At 50.1% G+C, this 21,480-nt stretch overlaps 2 protein-coding genes across 7 annotated transcripts in view; one reads left to right on the top strand and one right to left on the bottom strand.

The window, feature by feature from the left end:
* The first annotated feature begins 338 nt into the window (after positions 1-338).
* Positions 339-3,337, top strand: LIMD2 (LIM domain containing 2). Of its 2 annotated transcripts, none has more exons than XM_039859762.1 (5): positions 339-357; positions 1,433-1,526; positions 1,719-1,763; positions 1,844-1,983; positions 2,069-3,337. In XM_039859762.1, exons 2-5 carry the CDS (start codon positions 1,485-1,487, stop codon positions 2,226-2,228), a joined length of 387 nt encoding a protein of 128 aa, XP_039715696.1. In that variant the 5' UTR covers positions 339-357; positions 1,433-1,484; the 3' UTR covers positions 2,229-3,337. The 2 variants fall into 2 exon arrangements, with proteins under 2 accessions (XP_039715696.1, XP_039715695.1); XM_039859761.1 differs by lacking the exon at positions 339-357 and adding an exon at positions 510-666.
* A 927-nt stretch (positions 3,338-4,264) lies between these two features.
* MAP3K3 (mitogen-activated protein kinase kinase kinase 3) overlaps positions 4,265-21,480 on the bottom strand; it is a 53,831-nt gene continuing 36,615 nt past the window's right edge. Inside the window, exons 8-17 of one of the 5 annotated variants that reach the window (XM_039859738.1) lie at positions 17,341-17,474; positions 13,810-13,871; positions 12,070-12,137; positions 11,792-11,884; positions 11,004-11,195; positions 10,341-10,489; positions 9,494-9,625; positions 8,878-9,007; positions 8,343-8,538; positions 4,265-6,976 (exon numbers count right to left, since the gene is read on the bottom strand). In XM_039859738.1, coding sequence (XP_039715672.1) covers positions 6,748-6,976; positions 8,343-8,538; positions 8,878-9,007; positions 9,494-9,625; positions 10,341-10,489; positions 11,004-11,195; positions 11,792-11,884; positions 12,070-12,137; positions 13,810-13,871; positions 17,341-17,474 — 1,385 coding nt within the window. In that variant the 3' untranslated portion in view covers positions 4,265-6,747. Of the gene's footprint in view, positions 6,977-8,342; positions 8,539-8,877; positions 9,008-9,493; positions 9,626-10,340; positions 10,490-11,003; positions 11,196-11,791; positions 11,885-12,069; positions 12,138-13,797; positions 13,872-17,340; positions 17,475-21,480 lie in introns of all 5 variants that reach the window. The other 4 variants (XM_039859737.1, XM_039859740.1, XM_039859739.1 and 1 more) reach the window with 4 other exon arrangements.

A 21,480-nucleotide genomic window follows, 5' to 3' on the forward strand; every position in this document is an offset into this window, starting at 1 on the left:
CCGAGGGGGCGTGGGAGCCGAGCCTGGACCTTGGGCGGGCCTCCGGGGCCGTCCCCACGGGATTCATCAGGCTGCAGGGCCCACGGAGCGCCGGGCGAGGACTGTCAAGCCTGCGCCCTCGAGTGCCAACCAGGGGAAACTGAGGCACCGAAAAGCACAGGCGCAGCTCGGTTCTTTGCCGCCACAGGGGCCACGCCGGAAGCTCCATTTGTCCCGCGACCCAGGGAATCTCAACTTGAACTCGTCCCCTCCCTAAATATGCAAAGTGGGGACCTCCGGCTCCCGCCCCTGCCCCCGTCTGGAGCCGGCAGACGGGACGGCGAGTTTCGCAAGGCCGGCGAGCGCAGATCCGGAGGGGTAGTGCCGGGCGCCGGGAGCGCGGGGTCGGAGCGGGGGACAGACAAAGGCGGGGACAGCGAGCGAGGGAAAGACAAAGCGCACAGGGGGTCGGCGGCGGCGCCGGGGCCCCGGAGGCGGCTCCGGGCGCGGCGGAGCCAATGGGCGGGCGTGGGGCGGGGGCCGGTGGGGCGGCGCCGCGATAAGGCGGTGGCGGCGGCGGCCGCTCGGGACCACTGGCAATTGGCGGCAGCTCGCGCCTCTCCTCCCTCGCACCCGAGGCGTCCCCGCGGAGACCGATCCCCGCCCCGCGGCCCAGGCCGGGGCCCGGTGAGACCCACGGGCAGGCCAGGGGGAGGGGTCTGCAACCGGTTCGCAAACCGGGGCGCCGAGGTGGGGGCTGAAGGGGCTGCCGACCCCCCGGGTTCCCGACGTCCAGCTCCTCCGCTCGTCGCTCTCGCCTGGGGTCCCGAAGCCAGCGGCGGGTCTCCGGGGCCGGCTTCCAGGAAGGGCCTCCGGGCGGTGGCGGGGCCGAGCCCCTCTCAAATGGGCCCGCGAGGGTACCGGGTCTGGGGTCCGGTCCACGCAGATCAGAGGGCAGAGGAGCTGGGTGCACAGGCGGCCCGGCCGGCGAGCGCTGTCCAGGGGCTGGGCCGGCCGAGCTGGGGGCGCCCGCGGTCTCGGCGCCTCGGCTCTGCGGTGGGCGACATTGGGCCGGGGGCAGGAGTGAGCAGCGGGTTGTCGCTGCGACCTCGCCCGGCCCGCCCTCTCCTGACCTCCCTCACCCCAGGCGGGGACCTGGTCCGCGGGGCGCTCAGGGCGGCTGCGCAGATCCCCCTTCCCAGCCGCTCCCGAGTGCCCGCTAGCTCTGTTCTTCCCCCAACACATGGTTCCTCAGGGACCCTTATGAGGAGCAGCCTGGGGGCGGGCGGGCGGGAGGAGAGAGAATGGTGAGGGCGGAAGTGTGGAATAACAGGAGCTGACAGGAAGTCCCAACCAGCCCCCAGGCCCCTGCCTGTAAACACCCCCACCCACACCCCCACCCTGCTGACTGGGGAAGGGCTTGCGGGGCCGACCAACCGACTTCCCCTTGCAGAACCCAGCGGGTGCCGCGTCTCCACCCGGGCCTCCATCACTTCCAACCAGCCATGTTCCAGGCTGCAGGAGCCGCCCAAGCCACCCCCTCTCATGTAGGTGATCAGCCGGGTGGGAGGACGCCCAGGACAGGCGTCTGGCCTGGGAATGAAGGGGTGAGGAGTGGTGTGATTGTCTACCACTCTTTGCACCCCACCCCATAAGTGCCCCTGGGATCTGGGCTGGTGACTGCAGCGAAGGTCTGGGGCATCTCAACTGACCCTGCCCCAACTGGCCCTCTCCCTCAGGAAGCCAAAGGCGGTGGTGGCAGCAGCACTGTTCAGCGCTCTAAGGTAGGACCCTGAAGGTGGGTATGGGGGGAAAAAGGGATGGGTGCTGATCAAGTCCTTGGCTGAGTCTTTACCCACAACAGTCCTTCAGCCTTCGGGCCCAGGTGAAGGAGAGTTGTGCCGCCTGCCAGAAGACTGTGTACCCCATGGAGCGGTTGGTGGCAGACAAGCTCATTTTCCACAACTCTTGCTTCTGCTGCAAGCACTGCCACACCAAGCTAAGGTGCGCCCTTGCCCTGCCCTGCCCTCACCTTGCCCTCACCTTCCAGCCCTGACCCAACCTAACCACAGTTGTTCTGCTTCTGCAGCCTGGGCAGCTACGCGGCACTGCACGGGGAATTTTACTGCAAACCCCATTTTCAGCAGCTGTTTAAGAGCAAAGGCAACTATGATGAGGGCTTTGGCCGGAAGCAGCACAAGGAGCTCTGGGCCCACAAAGAGGTGGACCCTGGCACCAAGACAGCCTGAGACCTCTCTGACCTCCACTCCCTCTGTAGAGGCCTGGAGCAGGGTGGTGGGAAGGGTGGGAAAGAGATTAGACCTGGGCTCCGGTGGGGGGGCAGGGTGGGAAAGGGATGAGGCCATCTTGCTCAGGCAGAGGGTTATGGGGGCAGAGCTCTGTTCCAAGATTCCTTCATTCTTCCTCAGTGGGTGGAGATTTGGGAACCAGGATTGGGGGTTGCTCACCACCCTGCTTCCTGCTTCTTCCGGCCTATCACGCCTCACCCCATGGCCCCCTGGGAGGCCCCCAAGTCCAGCTTCCCTATCTAGGTGCCTTTTCTCCAGCAAGGAGTCAGCATGCCCCCCTCAGGGTCCTAAGCCCCCTCACTGCCATCCGGGGGCCCTGTGTGGCCCCCATGTCTCCCCATCTACCTCTGCCCTTAGCCTGATTCTGAGCCATGGAGACTTGGGAGGATGGAGAGCCAGAGTGCCCCTGCTGGGCCTCGGCATGCCCACCAGGGCTCAGTGGGGGAGGGGAGAGGAAGTGGAGCAGCCCTGCAAGGCAAGGCAGGGCATGCCCCAGTGGGGCTTGGGACCATCTCGCCCCACCGGCATCAAGAAGCAGAAGCTAAAACTCCTGCGAGGCTGAGAGCCACAGAGACTAGCGGTGATCTGGCAGCGGCCACACTCCCCTCCTCTTCTGTTTCTGCCGGTTCTGACTGTTGTGATCAACCCCGTTTTAAACATGTTTCAAGAGATCCTGACTCTGTATTATGTGGCCTAATGGGGGGCTCTGCGGCAGGAAGGACACAGACTCATCATGCAGAGGTGAAGAGGGGGTACAGGGTCAGCCCAGAGCACTCCTGACCTTGATGTGATGGGGGCCTGGTGATAGGCGTCAGAAAAGGGTGTGTCCTTCCCAGCCAGGTCTCTATGCTATCAAACCCAGAATGTTTTATAACTGAAACTCCTTTGTCCCTCCACCTTACGTTGGCTAAAAGAGGGCCAGGCCGTCAATGGGTAATGGTGCCGGGCCTCACTGAACTTCGTTATATTGGGGTACAAGGCAGAACCCTTCTGCTGAGTCCTTGTCTGGGCCCCTTTTGCCCTGGAAATCAGTAAAGGGAATCAGCAGATCCAGCGAGTGCTGTCAAAAATTTTCCTAGTCTTATTTTTTTCCCCATCTGTCACCTCACCCCTTTTTAAGCTCCAGTGAGTGGGGCAGCTATGGTCTAGGTAGTTCTAGGAGAAACAGCTCATCTGCTCCTCTGAGGGACAGCAAACAAGGCAAGTCTGGAGGACCTGAGACCCCGCAAAACACAGGCAGGAAGTCTGGGTTGACCTGCCCCACACCCAATGCCCTGATTTCCCCAAATTTCCCATGAGCTGCTTAAGTTGGAGCAAGAGAACAAATGGAAGATCTGCTGCCACTACCCCATACAACTTAAATTCCTGTCTTAATACCCATAGGACAGAGTAGGGAACTAGGCCTCAGGCTCTGAGGGTAGATGGGCCACTGTGCTGAGGGAGACAACTTGCCCCTTGAAGAAGCAGTGCCAAGACTCAGTAAGCGAGTGGGTCCTCGGCGTGAGCCTTGCTCAGGGCAGGCCCAACTTCTGTACCAAAGCTTCAGATAGGGACAAGGATGGTCTCTGCTCAGAGCTAAGCAACAGGAAGGGATACCAGAGAGATGGCTCCTGGAGGCACCTGATCTGCCCCGAAAAGATGGGACTAAAGGGAGTTGTCCGGGCTAGCCGACTCTATTCGATGTCACAAAAGTGCTGGGAACCCAGCCACTGGTGATACTAACAGTGCCACATTGGTAAATCAGCCCTGATAGGACTACCCTCAGCAGAGCTCCTGGGAACAAGAAGGGGTACCACCTCTGAGCTAGCTGTGGTACTGGCCAAATCATCCCATCCCAGGAGCCCTCCGGAGTCATTTTAAGTTCTTTATTGAGGGACCCAAGCTTGTGGCCAGGCACCTTACCTTGCCTCTCCCAAGCAAACACCTACTACCTCTATGCGACCCCAACCAAAAGCATTGCCACAGGACCCCTCCTGTATAAATGATCCCTTTTATTGTAAGTAATGCGCGACACTGGCCTGGCTTTGCACTGCAAGCCCTCGGTCAAGATATAGTCAAATAACTACGGCTGCAGGTTCTTCTGCACGATCCACAATTCAGACACACAGAGCTGAGGTGGGCAAAAGGGGCAGGAGGGCGGTGGAATGCGGACGGTCCCTAGCCCTGATCTCTGTTGCGTTGGCCAAGGCCAACATACCCCACAGAATGATGAGCAAATGGCGCATGGCCCTTACCATAGCAAGCCTGGAGCTGCTAGGAGGCTGCCCTTCAGAACCTTGGGGCCAAGGCCACTATAAGCCCACAAGTTTTCATCTGGATTATTTAATTAAAAAATAAATTAAAATTAAGCAACAGCTTGGTCCTGAGGATGCTGAGCCAGCATGTCCACAGTTTTTGGCACAAAAAAAAAAAACGGGTTTTTTTTTTTTTTTGGAGTGCAGCGTGTGTTCGCTTGTTTGCAAATTCATTTTTTTAAAAAACGTTCCCTGTGAGGTAAAACCCCAGGGGGGTGGGGCTCTGTGAGAGCCTGAACCTGGGACAGAGTCGTCTCATCTTGTCAGCTCCAGCACCGCATGCTTTCCTCTCAGGGAATGGGGACAGGACAGGGGTGTGGGCCCAAGAAGTATGTGGAGCCATCAGATGGGGTCATGGAGAGGCCGAGCTGCCACTAGGCAGCTTTGGTCAAGATGTAGGGCCAGTCCCCACTCTGGGCGAAGGCTGAGGTGGAGGGAGAAGCACATGCTCACTATCTCAGGGCTGGGCTGGGGGTGCCTGACAGAGACCCCTGGGGGAAAAAGATGGAAATGGGCCCAGGCCCAACTGGCACCGTGCAACACTTTCCTGCAAAACAGCTGCTTTCGTTTTCTTCTCTCTTGAGGCGTCCATCACCTGTAACAGTCTAGAAGTGATATACATATAAAAACCATCAAATATGATCTGAGATATAAATTAACAAGTACAAGGCCTCACATTACATGATGTGAAAAGGCTAAAAACAGCGATAGAAACTACATTCATAAAAGTGCATCGTCAACATACAACGAAGGCTTTGGCTTGTTCTGGTGCCCGTGGGGAAGTGGGCATGGCTGGCAATGAGCTGCCTGGTGCTAATCCCCAGCTCCCTGGAGACGCCCATCCCTGGGCACTGGCTTTTTTTTTTTTTTTTTTTTTTTTTCCTTTAATGACAACTCCCAAGGAACTGGGTGTTGAGAGGGAGGAGCTCTAGCAATAGGCACATTTTGGAGGGGAGGGGCCGGAAAAAAGGACCAGCGCCCAAGCTGAGGTAAATAAGGCCAACTCTAAGCTGCTTGGAGATACTGGCTCCCAGACCCCTGCTGCCGCTCCTCCCACAAGGGAGGAGCAAGAAGGGAAAGAGGCTGAGACCTTGGGGATGGACAAGGCTGGTCAAGGAGGAACAGAGCTGGCGGTTTTGGACATAGTTGGTGGCATCATAGGGGCTCTCCCTTCTACCAGGTGGAGAGGGTTCTGTCCTAGCAGGGTCACACTCACAGACAGCCTGAACAGGCTGCTCGGGGCAGGGCGGCCAGCTGGATGAGAGGCCTGCACCGTGCTGTCCACTTCCTTTCTGCTGCAGTGGGGGGACAGATGCCAGGTCAGGAGCACAAAGGCCATTACCTTCAGCTCTTTCCAATCCAGCCCAAGGTCCGAGCCCACAGCAGGGGTAGTCAGAGGCCAGAGGGCACACAGCCTCTAGTTTAAAAACTGGGTACAGCATAAGAGTGACTCCAACTTGTAAAACAGAGACAATTGCATTGACAAAACTGCCCTCTCAGTGGGGCAGTTCCACATCTCAGGCTCCTGCTTGGAAGGGCAGGGTCACAGGGGCAGGCAAGACGTGCTCCTCCTTCCCTGAATAAGGCAGCATAACATCTGCTCACTCATCTTTGGTAAAGGACAGGGACTGGCAAAGCTGACCCGGGGGCCCCAGGGAGAGCGCAGCCCAGGCCTCTGCCTTCCATTGGCTTCTGGATGCAGGGTTTTTAACTCAGGCGTGGGTGGCCTCACCCAGCCCAGAGATGCCCTGGTGATCTCAGACATGGGGAGGAGAAACAAAATAACACTCTGGATGAAAGTAACACTATTTGGACCCTCGTGTCCATACTGTGCCCCTAGTCCTTCTGGGCTCTGGTGCTGATTGCAGTGTCAGGACACAGCCTCAAGGCCCACCGCGCCTTGCACACTGTTCCTAGCCCCTTCTCCTCCACACTGAGCTTACGGGACTGGGCTCTCAGGTCTGGCAGGCTGGGGGCTTTGTCCTTGAGGCTGCAGCTGCCCCACCCTGGCTCTAGCCCCAGCGGCGGAAGAGGCACAAATGCTGGCTGAACTGCAGCTCTGTGGTCCACAGCCTTGCCTGGGAGAAGCAGCAACTTCGCTGAGCCCCACAGCAGCCCCTCGCCCATACAGCAAGGGCAGCCAGCAGCAGCGTGGCCTTGAGAGCTCAGTACACGAGCTGTGCAAAGTGGTGTGTGAGGAGCTCCTCGGCTGAAGGTCTCTGGCGGGCCTCCACAAAAATACGCCTCAGGAAGTCCCGGCCATGCTCAGAGATGTGGGAGGGCAGTTGAGGATTGGTGGGCTGGGTGGCAATCTTGAAAATGGCGGCCATGGCTTCATACTCTGCCCAAGGTGGTTTCTCCGTCAGCATCTCCACCACAGTGCAGCCCAGGCTCCTAGAAAGAGAGATCTCCATGTCATTCCTTGGCCAGCCCCAGGCTGCCAGCTGCCCTGCCCACTGCTATAAATGGAGGTGCCTTTCTCAGAACACACTGAGGCAGCATGGGCCAAGCTGAGGGTTGACACCTGGTAGAGGGTCCCCAAAACCAGAAGAGGCTTCAAAGCACTGTTGGCATTGTCCACACGGGCTTTACCAACCTAAACCCACCCAGGTGCTTCTTGAGACTGGGGAAGAGAACCACCTAGCATGGACAGAAAGAGCTCCAAGATAACTATTATCAGATTCCTACTGCTGCTCTAACTAATTACCAGGAACCTAGTGGCACCAAAAACAGTATGAATTTATTATAGTTCTGGAGCTCAGAAGTCTAAAATCAGTCTCACTGGGCTAAAGTCAACGTCTCAGTGGGGAAGGTTCTTTCTGGAGGCTCTGAAGCAGTGGTCCCCAACCTTTTTGGCATCAGGGACCAGTGCTCCAATGAGAATTCAATGCCTGATGATCTGAGGTGGAGCTGAGGCGGTGATGCTATTAGCACTGGGGGGCGGCTGCAAATATAGATGAAGCTTCACTCACTGGCCTGCCATTCACCTCCTGCTGTGTGGCCTGGTTCCTAACAGGCCACTGATCAGTACTGGTCTGCAGCCCGGGGGTTGGGGACCCCTGCTCTGAGGGGAGAATCTGTTTTCTTGCCGTTTGTAGCACCTAGAGGCCACCTGCATTTCTTGGCTCCTGGCCCCTTCCTTGTGTCACTCCAACCTCTTGCTTCCATCATCACATCTCCTACTACCCACTCTGATCTCCTGCCTTCCTTTTGTAAGAACTCTTTTGATTACACTGGGCCCGCCTGGATAATCCAAGATAATTTCCCCATCTCAAAATTCTTAAATTAATCACATCTGCAAAGGCCCTTCTGCCATATAAGGTCACATTTATAGGTCAAAGAGATTAGTACAGGGACATCTTCAAGGGACCATCATTAAGCCAAGCACAAGAACGTTCCAAGAGGAAAAGCCACTCTCAAGACTTCCAGGCACTTTCAGAGGATTGAAATTAAGTAGCACAAATGCAAGCTGCCTAAGCGCTATGAGAGAGCCTGCTACCACTGAGAGGCTGATCCAGGCCTTCATTGTTAATCCATCTTTCAGGATTTAGCAAACATCAGGGATGTTTTCCATGGCCTAAGTTCCCAGCAATAAGTTGCTATTTGGAGTTAAAACACACTGCCACCTCTGCATGAAAGCTGGCAAGAGGTGGACTCTCTCCTCATCCTACCACACCGCAGAGCCCCAGGCTCATTTCTAAGTTGGAGCTATTACAGCCCAGACAGGGACATGGGGGCCCAGCACGTCCGCAGCGCTCACCACACATCTGCCTTCCTTCCGTAGCCCTCACCGCTGATCACCTCAGGGCTCATCCAGTAGGGTGTGCCGGTGACCGAGCGCATGCCCGTGCCCGAGCACACGCCTGTGCCCGACATGCAGATGGTCTGCAGGCGCTTGCTGGCCCCAAAGTCCCCCAGCTTCACATTCCCAGCAGAGTCTCGGAGGATGTTGGCTCCTAAGGCGTGAAAGGGCAGAGGCTGGAACCTTGGACCCTCTGGGCTTTTTCTACCGCCTCCCTCTTTCCCTCCCTCCCAGCTCACAGGGCTGCTGGGGAGGACGGGGCTACCATGAACTAGACGTGAGCTGCACAGGACAAACAGGCTAGTGACAGAAGCCTCAGCCTTACAGCACAAAATGATCATTGCCATGGCAGTTTACTCTGAAGTATTTTCCCAAATTGTTCAACCAATTTTCACACCAATCCCCCAAGGAAGCAATCAGGGTCCCACTTTTCAGTAAGTGCGGAATGGTTAAGTGACCAGGTCTTGGGGACCCACAGTCTGCTCCTGCTCACCCTTGATGTCCCGGTGAACAATCATGTTGCTGTGCAGGTAAGACATGCCCTCCAGGATCTGCCGGGTGTATTTTCGGGTCACACTCTCAGTTAGAGCCCCGTAGGCCTTTAACTGGTCTTTCACTGAGCCCTATAGTCACAAAAGTCAGGGAGTCACAGTGGGAAGGAGGCAGGAAGGGGGCAAGGCTACTTCCAGGCCCCAGCATTGCAGCAAAGAAGCGACTCATCCAATCTCCACTTGCAATGTGCCGGGTGCCTTGCTAGGGGCTATTGGGCAACTTGGAGAAAAGTCTGAGAGTCTTTCCCTTAAGCAATGTACAACCTGAATCCAGAAGGGAAGCCCCTCTGCTCTGGGTAAAGGTGGTACTTACTAGACAGTGCAGCCATCCTGGAACCCTGAGGTGAGGGTGGCCTAGGACATTTCTCATCCCACACCATCACTGTGACCAGAGGCAGGGTCCTCCTGACTGCAAGTCTTGCCATCACCTCACCTTCTCCTCCGAGCCTCGGAGTCTCAGGTGATCATACCCATGTCCAAAGGATCCCTCCACTGCAGCCCTCAGCCCCAGGTAAGGCTCTCTCTGTGTATGTTGTACATACATCAAGGGGCACATACCCCTGGCATGTACTCCATGAAGATGGTCAGAGTCTTCTCGGCGCGGTCCCGCAGACAGCCATAGTACTGCACAATTCGCTCATGTTGCAAGTTCTTCAGCAACTGGATCTCACACTCCAGAGCACTCACCTCCTATGAGAGAGGCCCAGCATCACCTCAGCTCTCTGGACCCTTGTTTGCCCACCTGGGATCAGCTCAGCTTGCCCTACCTAGTCAGTAGCCACAGGGGTGGGGCGGCGGGAGGGCGGTCTACCTGCCTTAGAAACTTCAGCTGGAGAAAAGGGGGACTCTCTCAACTGCCTGGCCCTTGGCCACAATGCTGAGCAACCCGTTGGGATGGTGGTATTCCCACATGGGAAAATGGCAGACAGTGGGGTGGGGGGAGTTATAGGTACTTAGTAGACAGTGGGGTGGGAGTTATGGGTACTTGGTTGAGGTTACTGCTGTTATTTATCCACCCAAAGTGGAGTGTAGGCCATAATCAAGCTGAACTCCAAGACAGGCTCCTTCCTGGGCTGAGACAGATGTCTGTTTGGTTAATGGGGGGCAGGTGGAGAGAGAGGTACTGCTCTTTGTGGCACTGGTCATCACCTCTCAGTTTGGTTGTTTGGCACTTCGCATCAGCTCAGTTCTTCATACCCAATCCCTCCCCTGAGTGCTTGGTGCTCTTTGAACCACGGTCCCTTACTCCATGGCCAAGGCCAAGGTGGACAGCAAGGGAACTTGAGAGAAGAGTGATGGGGGAAGCAACCTACAGCATCTTGAGCAATTAAGTCTGTGCAATGAGACAGGTATTTGATTGGTCGAGAGGGAAGAAATGGAAGTCAGACCATGGGGAAGGCAGTACCTTGCTTGTCTCAGGACTGTCTGGGTCAAACTGGACCTGCTTAGAAGCAAGTTCACGTCCTGTGTCCACGTCATAGCACAAATAGACCCTGCCAAAGGCACCCTGGCCCAGGAGCTTCCCCCGACGCCAATTGATGGGGGCACTCGGAGCTACAGGAGAACAGAAAGAAGGAGCTTTAGTCTCTGCACATTATTTACTGATATCCTGCCTCATTCTCTGGAGGTTCTATATGGAACCTCTGAGCTCCACCTACATCTGGAGTGAGCCCAGTGCTCTGGTCAACCAGACCTTAAAGTCTGAGTCATGAGAAGCAGAAGACTGGCTAAGATCATGATTAAATGCTCTTCTGCATTGATCAAACACCTATACTTCCAAAGCTCCTAAATACCTTAATAGGGCAGGGATTAAGGACACTGTACTTCAGTTTAAACATGGAAAAACTAAAGACCAGAAAGGGGAAGTGGCTTGTCACACAACAGTGGAGTGAGGACTAAGGTCTAGGGGGCCCGCTGTCCACCCACAGGCTCTTCCAGGGTGGAGATGATGGGCCAGAGCAGCCTACTGCTGAGCCCGACAGCCCCAGTGGACTCACTGGCCTCTTGCCCTGCAGCTCATCTGACCATCCCCTGGGCAGTCTCCTCCTAGCCAGGGCCCACTCCTCACACTTGGTCGGCACATTCCTCTCCTGCACAGAGAGGGCGTTCTCGCTGTCCGCACTCCGCAGGCGCCCTCGGGGGTCCAGATATTGCACAGCCAGACCCATGTTCTTGCCGTTTGTGCTCAAGGAGCGGCTGGAGGGCACCAGGGTGAACAGGTTACCTTGATGACGTCGTATTCGAGGAAATGTTCTTCTGCCTAAAGGGGTGCAGGGGTCAGAGCAGAGCAAGTCAGACCTCTGGCCTCGAGGCTAAATGTGTAAACCAGGTCATAACGCCAGTTCCAGCCCATCCTATCTGCTCTCCTACCTGACTCATGTCAGAATGGCTAATGTTTCAAGCACCTTGAGAATTAGGACAAAAGCAGGAATTAGAAAGTAGCCACAGATAGTTCAGGGAGCCCTGGCCAAAGGGAAGGCCCCACATCTCTCACAAGACCAATCCATGGCTGAAGTCTGCGTTTTCCTAGGCATCCTTATCTTAAACTTCTGCAGAAGCTCCATTCCTTTTGATGCCATGGGGTAGAAGAGGGCAATGGAGATCTGGTGCCCTAGAGCACGCTGTGCACTCAGACAAAAGACAGACTTCCCAGTGGCAGTGTCCTGGTCTACGAATACCACCCTCCCTCTATTTTTGTTTTTCCCTGTCTCTAATACCTCAAGTGTGGACACAGGTCCTCAGGAATAATGGAAACACAAGGTCTGGAGTGCCCAGGCCCACTCGCTGACAGTGATTTTTCCATGGCAAAGCTCTTCTTGAGGCAGCCAGCAGGGGGCAGGGTGGAGGTGCACTCACCATCGTTGTAGTCCTTGTGGTGCATGGACACGTGGTAGCGCCGGGGATAGGTTCCACCTTTGACCCCTTTGTCATAGAGCTGAGTTTCCCGATCTGAGTAAGACAGAGGAATCACTGGCTTCTGGGTAGATCATCGTGAGTGATCCGTTTAAGCCCCTAGGTCACCTGAGACCTCAGAGCAGTAGGCCCAAGGAGAATTAAAATAACAGTCCTGACTTCCCAGCTCAGCTATCAAAAGCAGAATGTCTGCAGCTCTACCCAGGCACTGGGGAACTCACCTGAGAACTCTTGTCTGTTGTCTGGGAAGCTCTGAGCTCGGGACATTCGCGATTTCCGGAAGGATGGGCTTAAAAAAAACAAAACGAAATCACAAAGTAGACTTTAGCATACTTCCAAAGCAGCTCACTAGGGCAGAAGGCAGGATATCCAGACGGACACCCTTTTCTAACTCCCTCCCACGTCATTACATGGTAAGAAGCAGAGTTTGAGAGAAACAAGTCTTTTTCTGTGCTCAACCTCCTTTCTCTTTACTAGTCTGAGGCCCAAATCTGACAGGACCTTGAATGACGAACCGCTCCATTCCTACCGACCTCCAGCCTGGCTGCACAGCCCTTTTCCGTCTTAATCTTTCCTTCCGCTTTAGTAACAGGTGAAGAGTTGCCAAAACATCTCTTGCAGTAACAAAAATAGCAACACCACCAACCATTTTCCTTTCAGACTAATTGCCACCATCCCATTTTAGAGATAGGGAAACTGAGGAACAGAGAGGTTAAGGGACTTATCCAAAGCTACTCGACTAATATTTGGAGAAGAAAACAAAGCATGGGAGGGATAAAGAAAAACCCAAGAATCAAGTGAGCAAATTTAGCTATCTTACCCAGCATCCACTTGAATGGTCCTTTCCCTTATAACTACTAGACCCAGACCATCTGCAGTCCTTTCCTACTGCCATCTCCTGGCTTGGCCATAAACTTAGGAGATAGTCCAAAACCATAATCGGTCTCTATCCTGGCAGACCCTCAGTTTGCAGCAGCAACTCCTGACACTTTTATGCCTTCTTACTCTCCTCGCTGGAGAATAAGCCCCACACAAAGTTACAAATTGGATACCAACAAGTAACTACAACTATATTCTGTGATAACCAGAGGGGACAGTGCTCATCAATGCTCAGATCTGTTAGGAAAGACATAGTACAAATTTGGTCATGGTCACAAGGTCAGTACCCACGTGAACAATTAATCAGTTACGCAAAGAAAAAATATCCCCAAACCTGTTCCATAGCCTCTGACCATAAGCCCTAAGCCCAGCCAGACATGATCAAACGTGCTCTTGGTCATAACAAGGTCAAGGTGAGAGACTGGCTGGATCAGTGCCAAAGCCAACTTCAAATATACCCCCGCTGACAGGCAAACCAGCTCCACAGAACCATTTGGTATATAAAGGAGAGCACCTGTCCCCTCTCAAAGTGTAAGAACAAGACAACACACCAAGCAGACAGTATAGTAAGCTTGGCAGTCTGGATATTTTGTGTCTGGTTTTTATATCCCAGTTTCTTATTCCACCAGAAACACCTGGAGAAAAAAAAATGAAAGTAAACCCACAGGTGATAATTCAATTTTGTTGCTGAAACACTGAAGGTCCACTGCTTCTCAGTTCACATCACAGCAATGAGGCCAAGAGTACAAGAGCAGCAAGTATTATGTGGAAAGTCAAATATGTAAAGCACTTGAAACAACAAGCAACACTGTATACTATTTAATACATGTGAGATGCTGTTATGAGCTGCTATTATATTTATCTAATTATGTAAGCATAACATTCTCATGGTGTTTGAAAATTAAGGAGGGCTAAGAATTCCAGCAAGAGGTTTCTTTCCCAGAAGCATGACGTTTTTACCATGGGCCTGCAGACCAGAGAGACACACGTACTAGTTAATTCTATTTCCTTAGCCCATCAGTTCCAAAAACGCTTATGCACTAACCCCCAAACCAGCCACAGTCCCATACCTGTCTGCTGACCTGTCCAAGGATTGGCAGCTTCCTGACAAGGAATTTTCAGCACTGCTCAGTGGGTCCAGCATCTGCAAGGCAAGTCATATAATAAAACCCCAGCCCCAGCCCAAATTCCAGCCAGGTGATTTAGGGCTTTAAGGCCCAGCCAAGGCCAGCAAATGGTCCTTTTTGTCAAAATATAAAAGTGCCCTTTCTCTACCGATGCAGTGGGACAAATGATCAGGAAGGTACTATTCTCCCCCCCAATTTGAAAGGCAAGTTTCCAGGAGGGAGAAAAATGCCTGGCTGGCATCCCAAAGAGCTCTGTCAGGAGAGCAAAGCAGTGATGCTACTTCTCTTGTTGGCATTTTCTTGGCTTGTGACTGGAGCCTGGCGCTGAAGATGGTACTACCCTTCAGAGGCTCCCAGTGCATTTGGGTGGTACCGTAATGCTTCTATTTATACTTTGTAATTTATAATTTACAAAAACAAGTATTGCCTTCACTTCATAGACGAGTCCCTGCAGGTGTAGAAAGATTAGGAGAATTGTCTAAAGTTATGAAACCAGTTAGTAAACAGCTGATACAGATCAAAAATTTCCCAGTTCCTGGTTCTCATTCAGAGGCAATAGGCATATATGTTAAAATCTTTCTCTGGCCCTTGGTTAAATGCAGTAATAAAAAGCCTTCAGATTAGCTTTATCTCCAACTAACCTCTCCTTCATTTTGCCCATGAGGGATATCCATTATCAGAGTATTCATTATCTGAGATCCAAAGTTAGACATGACATAGGGAAGGAGAATATCAGAATTCTAAAGATTCACTAACAACTATTATAAAATTAGTTTCCAATTCAAATGACCTCTTCTCATTTAATACTAGAGTTCATCTCACTCGTAACTTCAAATACTTTAGGTCATACTGTTATATGATTTTTTAAAAACTACGAATCACAGCAAATTAATTACAAAGTAAAACTGCAAATATTGCTAAGGATATAGGATTTCCCAATGTGGATAAAACCAATATGGAAAAGAACTGCTCCCAACCCACCAAGTGCATTTTTGGCACAGCTGGAACAGTTAACAGAAGAAGAGAGAATGGGCAAGTACAGCAACATGGCAGGTGCGATGGCGGAGGAATACCAAAGGTTCAAGAAAGGCCTTTGGAAAACCCAGTGAATCCCATAAAGCCTTCTGTTAAAAAGGACCCTCTTTATGACAGTGCTGCGGAAGTCAAAGGGGAAGTAAAGGAAGTTATGTTGTGCTGGCAAAATTTTTGTTAGAAAAATTAAGCCAAAAAAATTAACATGAATCATGCTTTTGTTCATTTTAAAAATTAGCAAACAGATGCAATTACTACCTAAATCTAATTAAAGCAAAAACAAAATAAACTTAGTTTCACTTTTCAATAAAGTCTCAATTGACTATTCTTTCACTGTATACTATGCTGTTTTGGTTTCTGTTAAGTGGATTTATCTTGAATGACTCAGTTACCAGGAGCAATTAATTCTCTTTAGCTAAGGGGGCGAGGCACTAGAGAAGAACCTAGGCATTCCCCAGCAGCCACCTTCCTTGGCCTCTTTCTAAAAGTCTGTCCTCACTAAGAGTATAATACTCCCACGCCTTCCAGTGCCAATCAGGTAAAGTAAAGGAGTAAAAGGACCAGGATATAGGACCATGGAAGAGATGGAGACCACAGGCAATCTAACTCATTTGCAATTTCTGAGATTTTATACCCAAGTCACCTCTAGTAAAGCTAATGTTCAGAGTGCTCTGGTTAGAGAAAACAGAAAAGATAGTCAGTACAATACTCAAGAAGAGAATCTGCAGCTAAAAGCACTCCAGGTCACTGTTCTAAGCACAAATTTACCTGGAAGGCAAGAATACAGAAGAGAAAAGAAGCAGTGTAAAGGCTTCTCATAGCCTATACAGTTTGAATAATGTTGTATAGAGACTAGCTATTGAAGGGAAAGAGAAGTTATAAGAATTGGTTTCAAGAGAAAGAAAAGTTATAAGCAGCAGTTTTTTTTTAATGCCCCCATGTGATGGTGTTGGCCCTTCTGTTAGATGCTTTACCCTTAAGAAATTTCCCCTTCCCAGACCAAATCCCCAGATTTTATAAGAGTGGATCTTTCTCTTTGTAATCAAAGAAAGCTCAATGAAAAAACTTTAAAGTGAGACCAGAGATCTCACTCTTGCTGAGTTTACTAAGCCAAATGCCATTTTCATCAAGTGAACAACTCGTTAAAAAGCTAGCCATTAAAATGGGTTAGTCACTGTGGTAGATAAACCATAAAGTGAGCCCCATTTCATAAGTCACAGCCTTATATAAACCTTCGAGTCTGGGTAGAACTTAGAACTTGTTTCTAGTCAAAAGACTATGGCAAAGAAGATGGCGTATTCGTTCCTGTGATTGTGTTACATTTTATAAGACTCTATCTTTGCAGACTGGAGCAAGAGATTCTCTTCTTGGCCTTGAAGAAGCTGCCATATTGTGAGAGGGCCACATGACAAGGAAATGCAGGTGGCTTTTAGGAGCTCAGAGTGGTCCCTAGCTAACAGCCAGTAAGAAAACAGGGACCACAGTGCTACAACCACAAGGAACCAAATTCTGCCAAAAACCATGTGAACTTGGGAGGGAACGCCAAGTTCCAGAAAGAAATGCAGCCTGGCCAATACTTGATTGCAGCCTTGTGTGACCCTACGTACAGGACCCGTCTAAGTCATGACTGGATTCCTGACCCAAGAAAACTAAAAGAATAAATGCATGCTGTTGTAAGCCGCTAAGTTTGTGGTAATTTGTTATTTGTTAAGCCTTTACACTGCTTCTTTTCTCTTCTGTATTCTTGCCTTCCAGGTAAATTTGTGCTTACAACAATGCATGCTGTTGTAAGCCGCTAAGAAAACTAATATAGCTGCTTACCATCACAAAATTTCACCCAAAGTAACCAATCCTACAGTATAATCTGGATATAGTATACTCTCTACCTTTCATCAAGAAATAGCAAAACTAAAATATGGCCAATGAAAAACAAAATCTGTCAGTTTAGGATTAGTCATATGTTAAAACTCTGCTGAAATGACAGGCAGTTACAAGGAAATATACGAATAGCAGGTTGGTATTCTGCAGAGAGACCAGTGAGAGAACCACAGGAGAGGAAAAACTGTCAGATGAGTATCCAACACCAAGGAAGCTAGGTAGTTGAGGTCCTGTCTTTAGCAGGAATTGAAATGTGGCTCCTAGAAAGAAATAATCCTTGAGTGGTAATCACACAATAGAATATATAGATGTCAAATTATAATATACACCGGAAAATTTATAATTGTATTAATCAATGTTACCCTAATAAATTTAATAAAAAATATAAAAATAAAAATAAATAAAAGATAAAAAATAAAATGAAATAATCCACATTTGGGCAGGCCTGGTTTACAAAAGGGCTATAGGATGGGGCTCAAGTCCCTTATCTCTGTACCATGCCTACTGAGAATCCCCCCAATAAAACTTTAATTATATGATCCCTCCCCAATAACACTCCCCCGCCACCATACTCACACACTGCTCGCTGGTCTCTGGGATGAACTCCCCCTCACTATTGATGCTGGTGTAGGACCCCTGCCGGGCAATGCGCTGCTGCCGTTCAGGCACATAGCCAGGGGGAGGCGAGCTTCGGCCAGGGGTCTGGGAGCCTAGAGCAGAGAAACAAGATCTTTGACTACAGAGCCCAGGACATGCAGCATGAGAAGAGCAGACATCTGGATCAAAAATAAGAAATCTACTCCATTTTTCAGAGACCCAGACGTCAAAAACCCATGTAGCTGGCCTTTCCCTTGGCATTGTAGCACAAAATTCTAGCATAACCATGAAAAAAGGATGGTTTTCTTAAGCCTTACCATGCCCCCAAAATGGGGCACTACTTAACACTTGGCTTACAAACATTAGCCTAGTGCCTACTTCCCACTTCTGGCTTTGGATAACATTTTAGTAGCCCACATGTTCTATGCAAAGTCAATCCATATGTTGGCAACATTTGTCAGCAGCAGAAGCAACCCAGAGAGGCAAGCAAGTGTTGTGAGAAAAAGCTTGGGTATCAGATAAACACGAATCGGGCTTTGCCACTCAGCTGAATGATTTAAACTCTTGCCTAAATTTCTTGAATGTAAAAATGGGAGATCTACCTCATAGCCTTTTTTTGGAAGTTATAAATATGGTGGCACAGGTACATATCCACATGGTAGGAACTCAGTAGAATTGTTTCATTTCCTTCACACTCTGTAGCAGATAGGAGTTAGACTCAAGATCCACTCCACCCTCTAGTATGCCTTCCTGCGCTTCAGAAGTTAATCAGCTAAAAGCTATTATTTCTAAACCCCCTCTTTAGGTTCAGCCAATCAGATGCACTGGTGTGAGATTTAGATGGCTTCCTGCTGTTCCTGGGCATACTACCGAAGCTTTGGTGTTTCTGCTGCAGCAAATAGAAGAGGCCTCACACCTGGTCTCCAGTTTGCTTGATGTCGGGACACAGGTGCAGGCATCCCCATGTAAGTGGCATGGACCCAAGTGGAGGGGTACTGTGCCTCTGGACCTGGTGGCTTCCCAATTACAGAAGAGGGAGGAGCTCGTCTATGTGGTATGGATGTTTCTCATTCTCTCAATGATCCTATAAGCCAGAAATACACTAAATCTCTTCTTGCTGAAGCTAGTTAGGGTGGATTCTGTTCTGTGCTACTGAACCTTGACCAATAAAATCTGGAGTGAACAGGTATTACACATTTGACCTAGAACAAACAATATTTCTATTGTAAGGGACTGATGAGAGAAAAAGAAAAACTCTTACTTATTGATGAGATCCTAGACATCGGTCCAAACTATCTCAGACAGGATGAATTGCCCTCAGTCTGTTACATGAAGCATCTAGTGTGAGACATCCCTGAAAAAAAATATTCATGGCCCTGCCCCCCATTCTCTCCTTCACTAGATGGCCAGTGAACTCTTCCCTAGTTTTGCAGGTGGGATGGGACTAGCTCACATGAGGCCAGCACTACAGACCCAGGAGGGGCTGAGGGAAAATAGCAAAGGTTTTCTGAGCTTTTATTTCCAGCCAGAGACTTTCACTTTTTCCAATACACATTGCTGCCTGCAGAGAGCCAGCCTTGCTATCTGATGGGCAACAGGCCAGGGGCTATTGTGCACAGGCCCACAGCTTGGGGCAGGAAAAGGAAGTCTCCCCAAACCAATGGCTATCAGAGGAAGCGAATGGAAAAACCAGGAGTTGGCAGAACTGCTCCAGAGCATTTTCAGTTTTGTTTTTATCTTCATTTCAGTAATTAGAGGCCAATGAGATGCACGACAGTAGTCAAGAAAAAGTGAGACAGGGACCTGAATAGGACAGGATACTGAACTCTAAGACTCACTTATGCTCACATATTTACCAGCAATAACAGCAGTGAACCAGACAGCACAAACCACAATGCTATGCAAGACACAGTCATTATAGGTCTCAGAAGGCAGGCACAACAGGGAGAGCAAGTTCTCTAAGACAACCTTCCCTGGTTCTTGTCTCATCAGGCCATTTGTACCAAGGGGCCCCATCTCAGCATGAGTTGAAGCAAGAGAGCAGAGTAGAAGTCCTGTGTTCGGAGTGACCCACAGCTTCCCATGAAGGCATTCTACTCATAAGGAGAAAGTCAGGGTTTAAACTGCCAGTGGTCTGCATTCCTCTGGGGCACGCTAGCTCTCTGCTAGCCTCCTTAACCCAGAGCAGCAGTGAGAGCAAAACTCTCACCCTAGAATATGATGGATTCTTTTGCTCTGTACTATGACTCGAAGCTGAAAGATAGGCTCTCAGATCCTAGCCCTTCTCATAGGAGACTTCTGTCAGGAAGCTGATACAGTCAGGAAGTTGCCTCCACAGGGAGTTCTAGGGCTTTGGGTCAGTGTTAATGTGCAGGTCACTGCAAGTACAAAGAGATAGCTTTTTTTGGCCATCAACTATTTTCTCTAAACCCTAGTCTCTCTTGGGGGCAGATGAAATGGGGGGAGGAATCAAATCATTTTTTTCTTCCTCAATGGAAAATCTTAACCAGTATTTCCCAATATGCTCACATAGGACCAGGCCACACAGAACAGAACTTCTCAACATTTTCATTCTATAAGACCTTGAGAACAGCCCATGTGTTTCAGCTTTCAAAATTCCAATTTTATTTTGAAGTTGCTACCACCACTAATCAGTTTCTAGTCTTATCTAGTATCACAGAAGAATTTATAACAAGGAGGAAAAACCTGTAGAAGCAAAAAAAAAAGCTGACTACTGTTTCCATGTGGCTGGTCACTGTCTCTGCAGTCCTGGTTTCCACTCTTCCAAATCTGTACCAGGACTGGAGGTCTGCACCGTGCACAGCTCTCTAACTCATTAGTGCCTGGGTGCCGCTGTAAGTCATCTCATTCTTTTAAAACTCCTTTTATTCCTCTGCCTGAATTTTCCCTCCTCTCCTCAGAAAAAGAAGGTTCTCCTCCTCCTTGCCAAGGCACTATAAGCCCTCTACCTAGACTCCCCAATTCCTTTCCAGCAGGAGTCAGCTCCCCCGCCTTCCATCTTCTTTTCAGTTGTCTTTGTGCCTCCTTTCATAAACCTGCTCAGATCTCTAGCCTAAAAATATCCTCGGCTTATTTCTGCCACTCCCTTAAGCCACTACCCCACCTTTTTTCCGTCACAGTCAAACTTCTTGAAAGAACTGATTGCCTCTACTCATCCACTACCCATTCCTTACAGGTTGCAATCTGGCTTGCCTCTCTGTGGGTGGCAGTGGCAAGACAAGGAAAAAGATGGTGTAAAAACAGAAGCCAAGGCACTTGAGATGCACTATATCAAACAGGAGTCAGAATTTGACAAGGATAAATCCTTTAGGTGAGGCTTGGTTTAAGGTCACCACCTGATGTATTATGGAAGAAATGGTGCTTGAGCTCCGCTTCATGGGTGAGTAGAATTTCTATAGGACAGAGATATGAGGAAGAACATCTTCACGTAGGGAAATTTCATGTCTTATCTGGAGACCTCTCCACAGCGATCTCTCTTTTGGGTTAACTCATCACCTAGTAGTTTTTTGTGGGGCTTTTTGGCTTGTTTTTTTGGCTTGTTTTTGTGTTTTAGCATGAACTAGTTTAACAGACTAACTGGCTTGAAAAAAATTGGAATTCAAAGTATGTATATTATGATGTCAAAAACGAAAGGTGAACATGATAGCTGGTTTCAAATATTTGAAAAACTGCCATATGAAAGATATTATCTGTTACCTATGTTGCTCAAAGAGAGCGTATTAGAGTCAATGAGTAAAGTGAGAGAAGGCAGATTTTCAGTTCAAAATAAGGAAGAACTGCAAATAAATAAATGGAGTTGTCTAAATTGAATTGGGCTACCTTGCACTTCCCCATCATTGAAAACGTTACAGTGAGAACTGAATGACCTGCATGTTCAATCTCTCACTAAATACTCAGGTATGTTAACACTGGTGGGAGAGGAGAGAAAAGACACCCCTCCCCCCCCGCCCCTGCAGAAAAGACACCCCACCCCACCCGCCCGCCCTGCTGGTAGGGAGGTGAATCACTGAGGCTTCTCCTTTGACCCCATTTCTACTGCTAGGACATCTTCTACTCCCTCATGCTTTAACCCTGACTCCTCTCTTCCTGTTTCCTTCT

This window comes from Pteropus medius, unplaced genomic scaffold, assembly GCF_902729225.1.
Source record: "Pteropus medius unplaced genomic scaffold, Ma_sr-lr_union100, whole genome shotgun sequence".
In the NCBI taxonomy this organism is placed as follows: Eukaryota; Metazoa; Chordata; class Mammalia; order Chiroptera; family Pteropodidae; genus Pteropus; species Pteropus medius.

Excerpts from the sequence above, each read along its gene's own strand:
- LIMD2 (XM_039859762.1), top strand. The coding sequence starts at position 1,485 with ATGTTCCAGGCTGCAGGAGCCGCCCAAGCCACCCCCTCTCAT. Across the intron at positions 1,527-1,718 it reads CCCAAGCCACCCCCTCTCAT|GAAGCCAAAGGCGGTGGTGG; the intron begins GTAGGTGATCAG and ends CCTCTCCCTCAG. Across the intron at positions 1,984-2,068 it reads CACTGCCACACCAAGCTAAG|CCTGGGCAGCTACGCGGCAC; the intron begins GTGCGCCCTTGC and ends CTGCTTCTGCAG.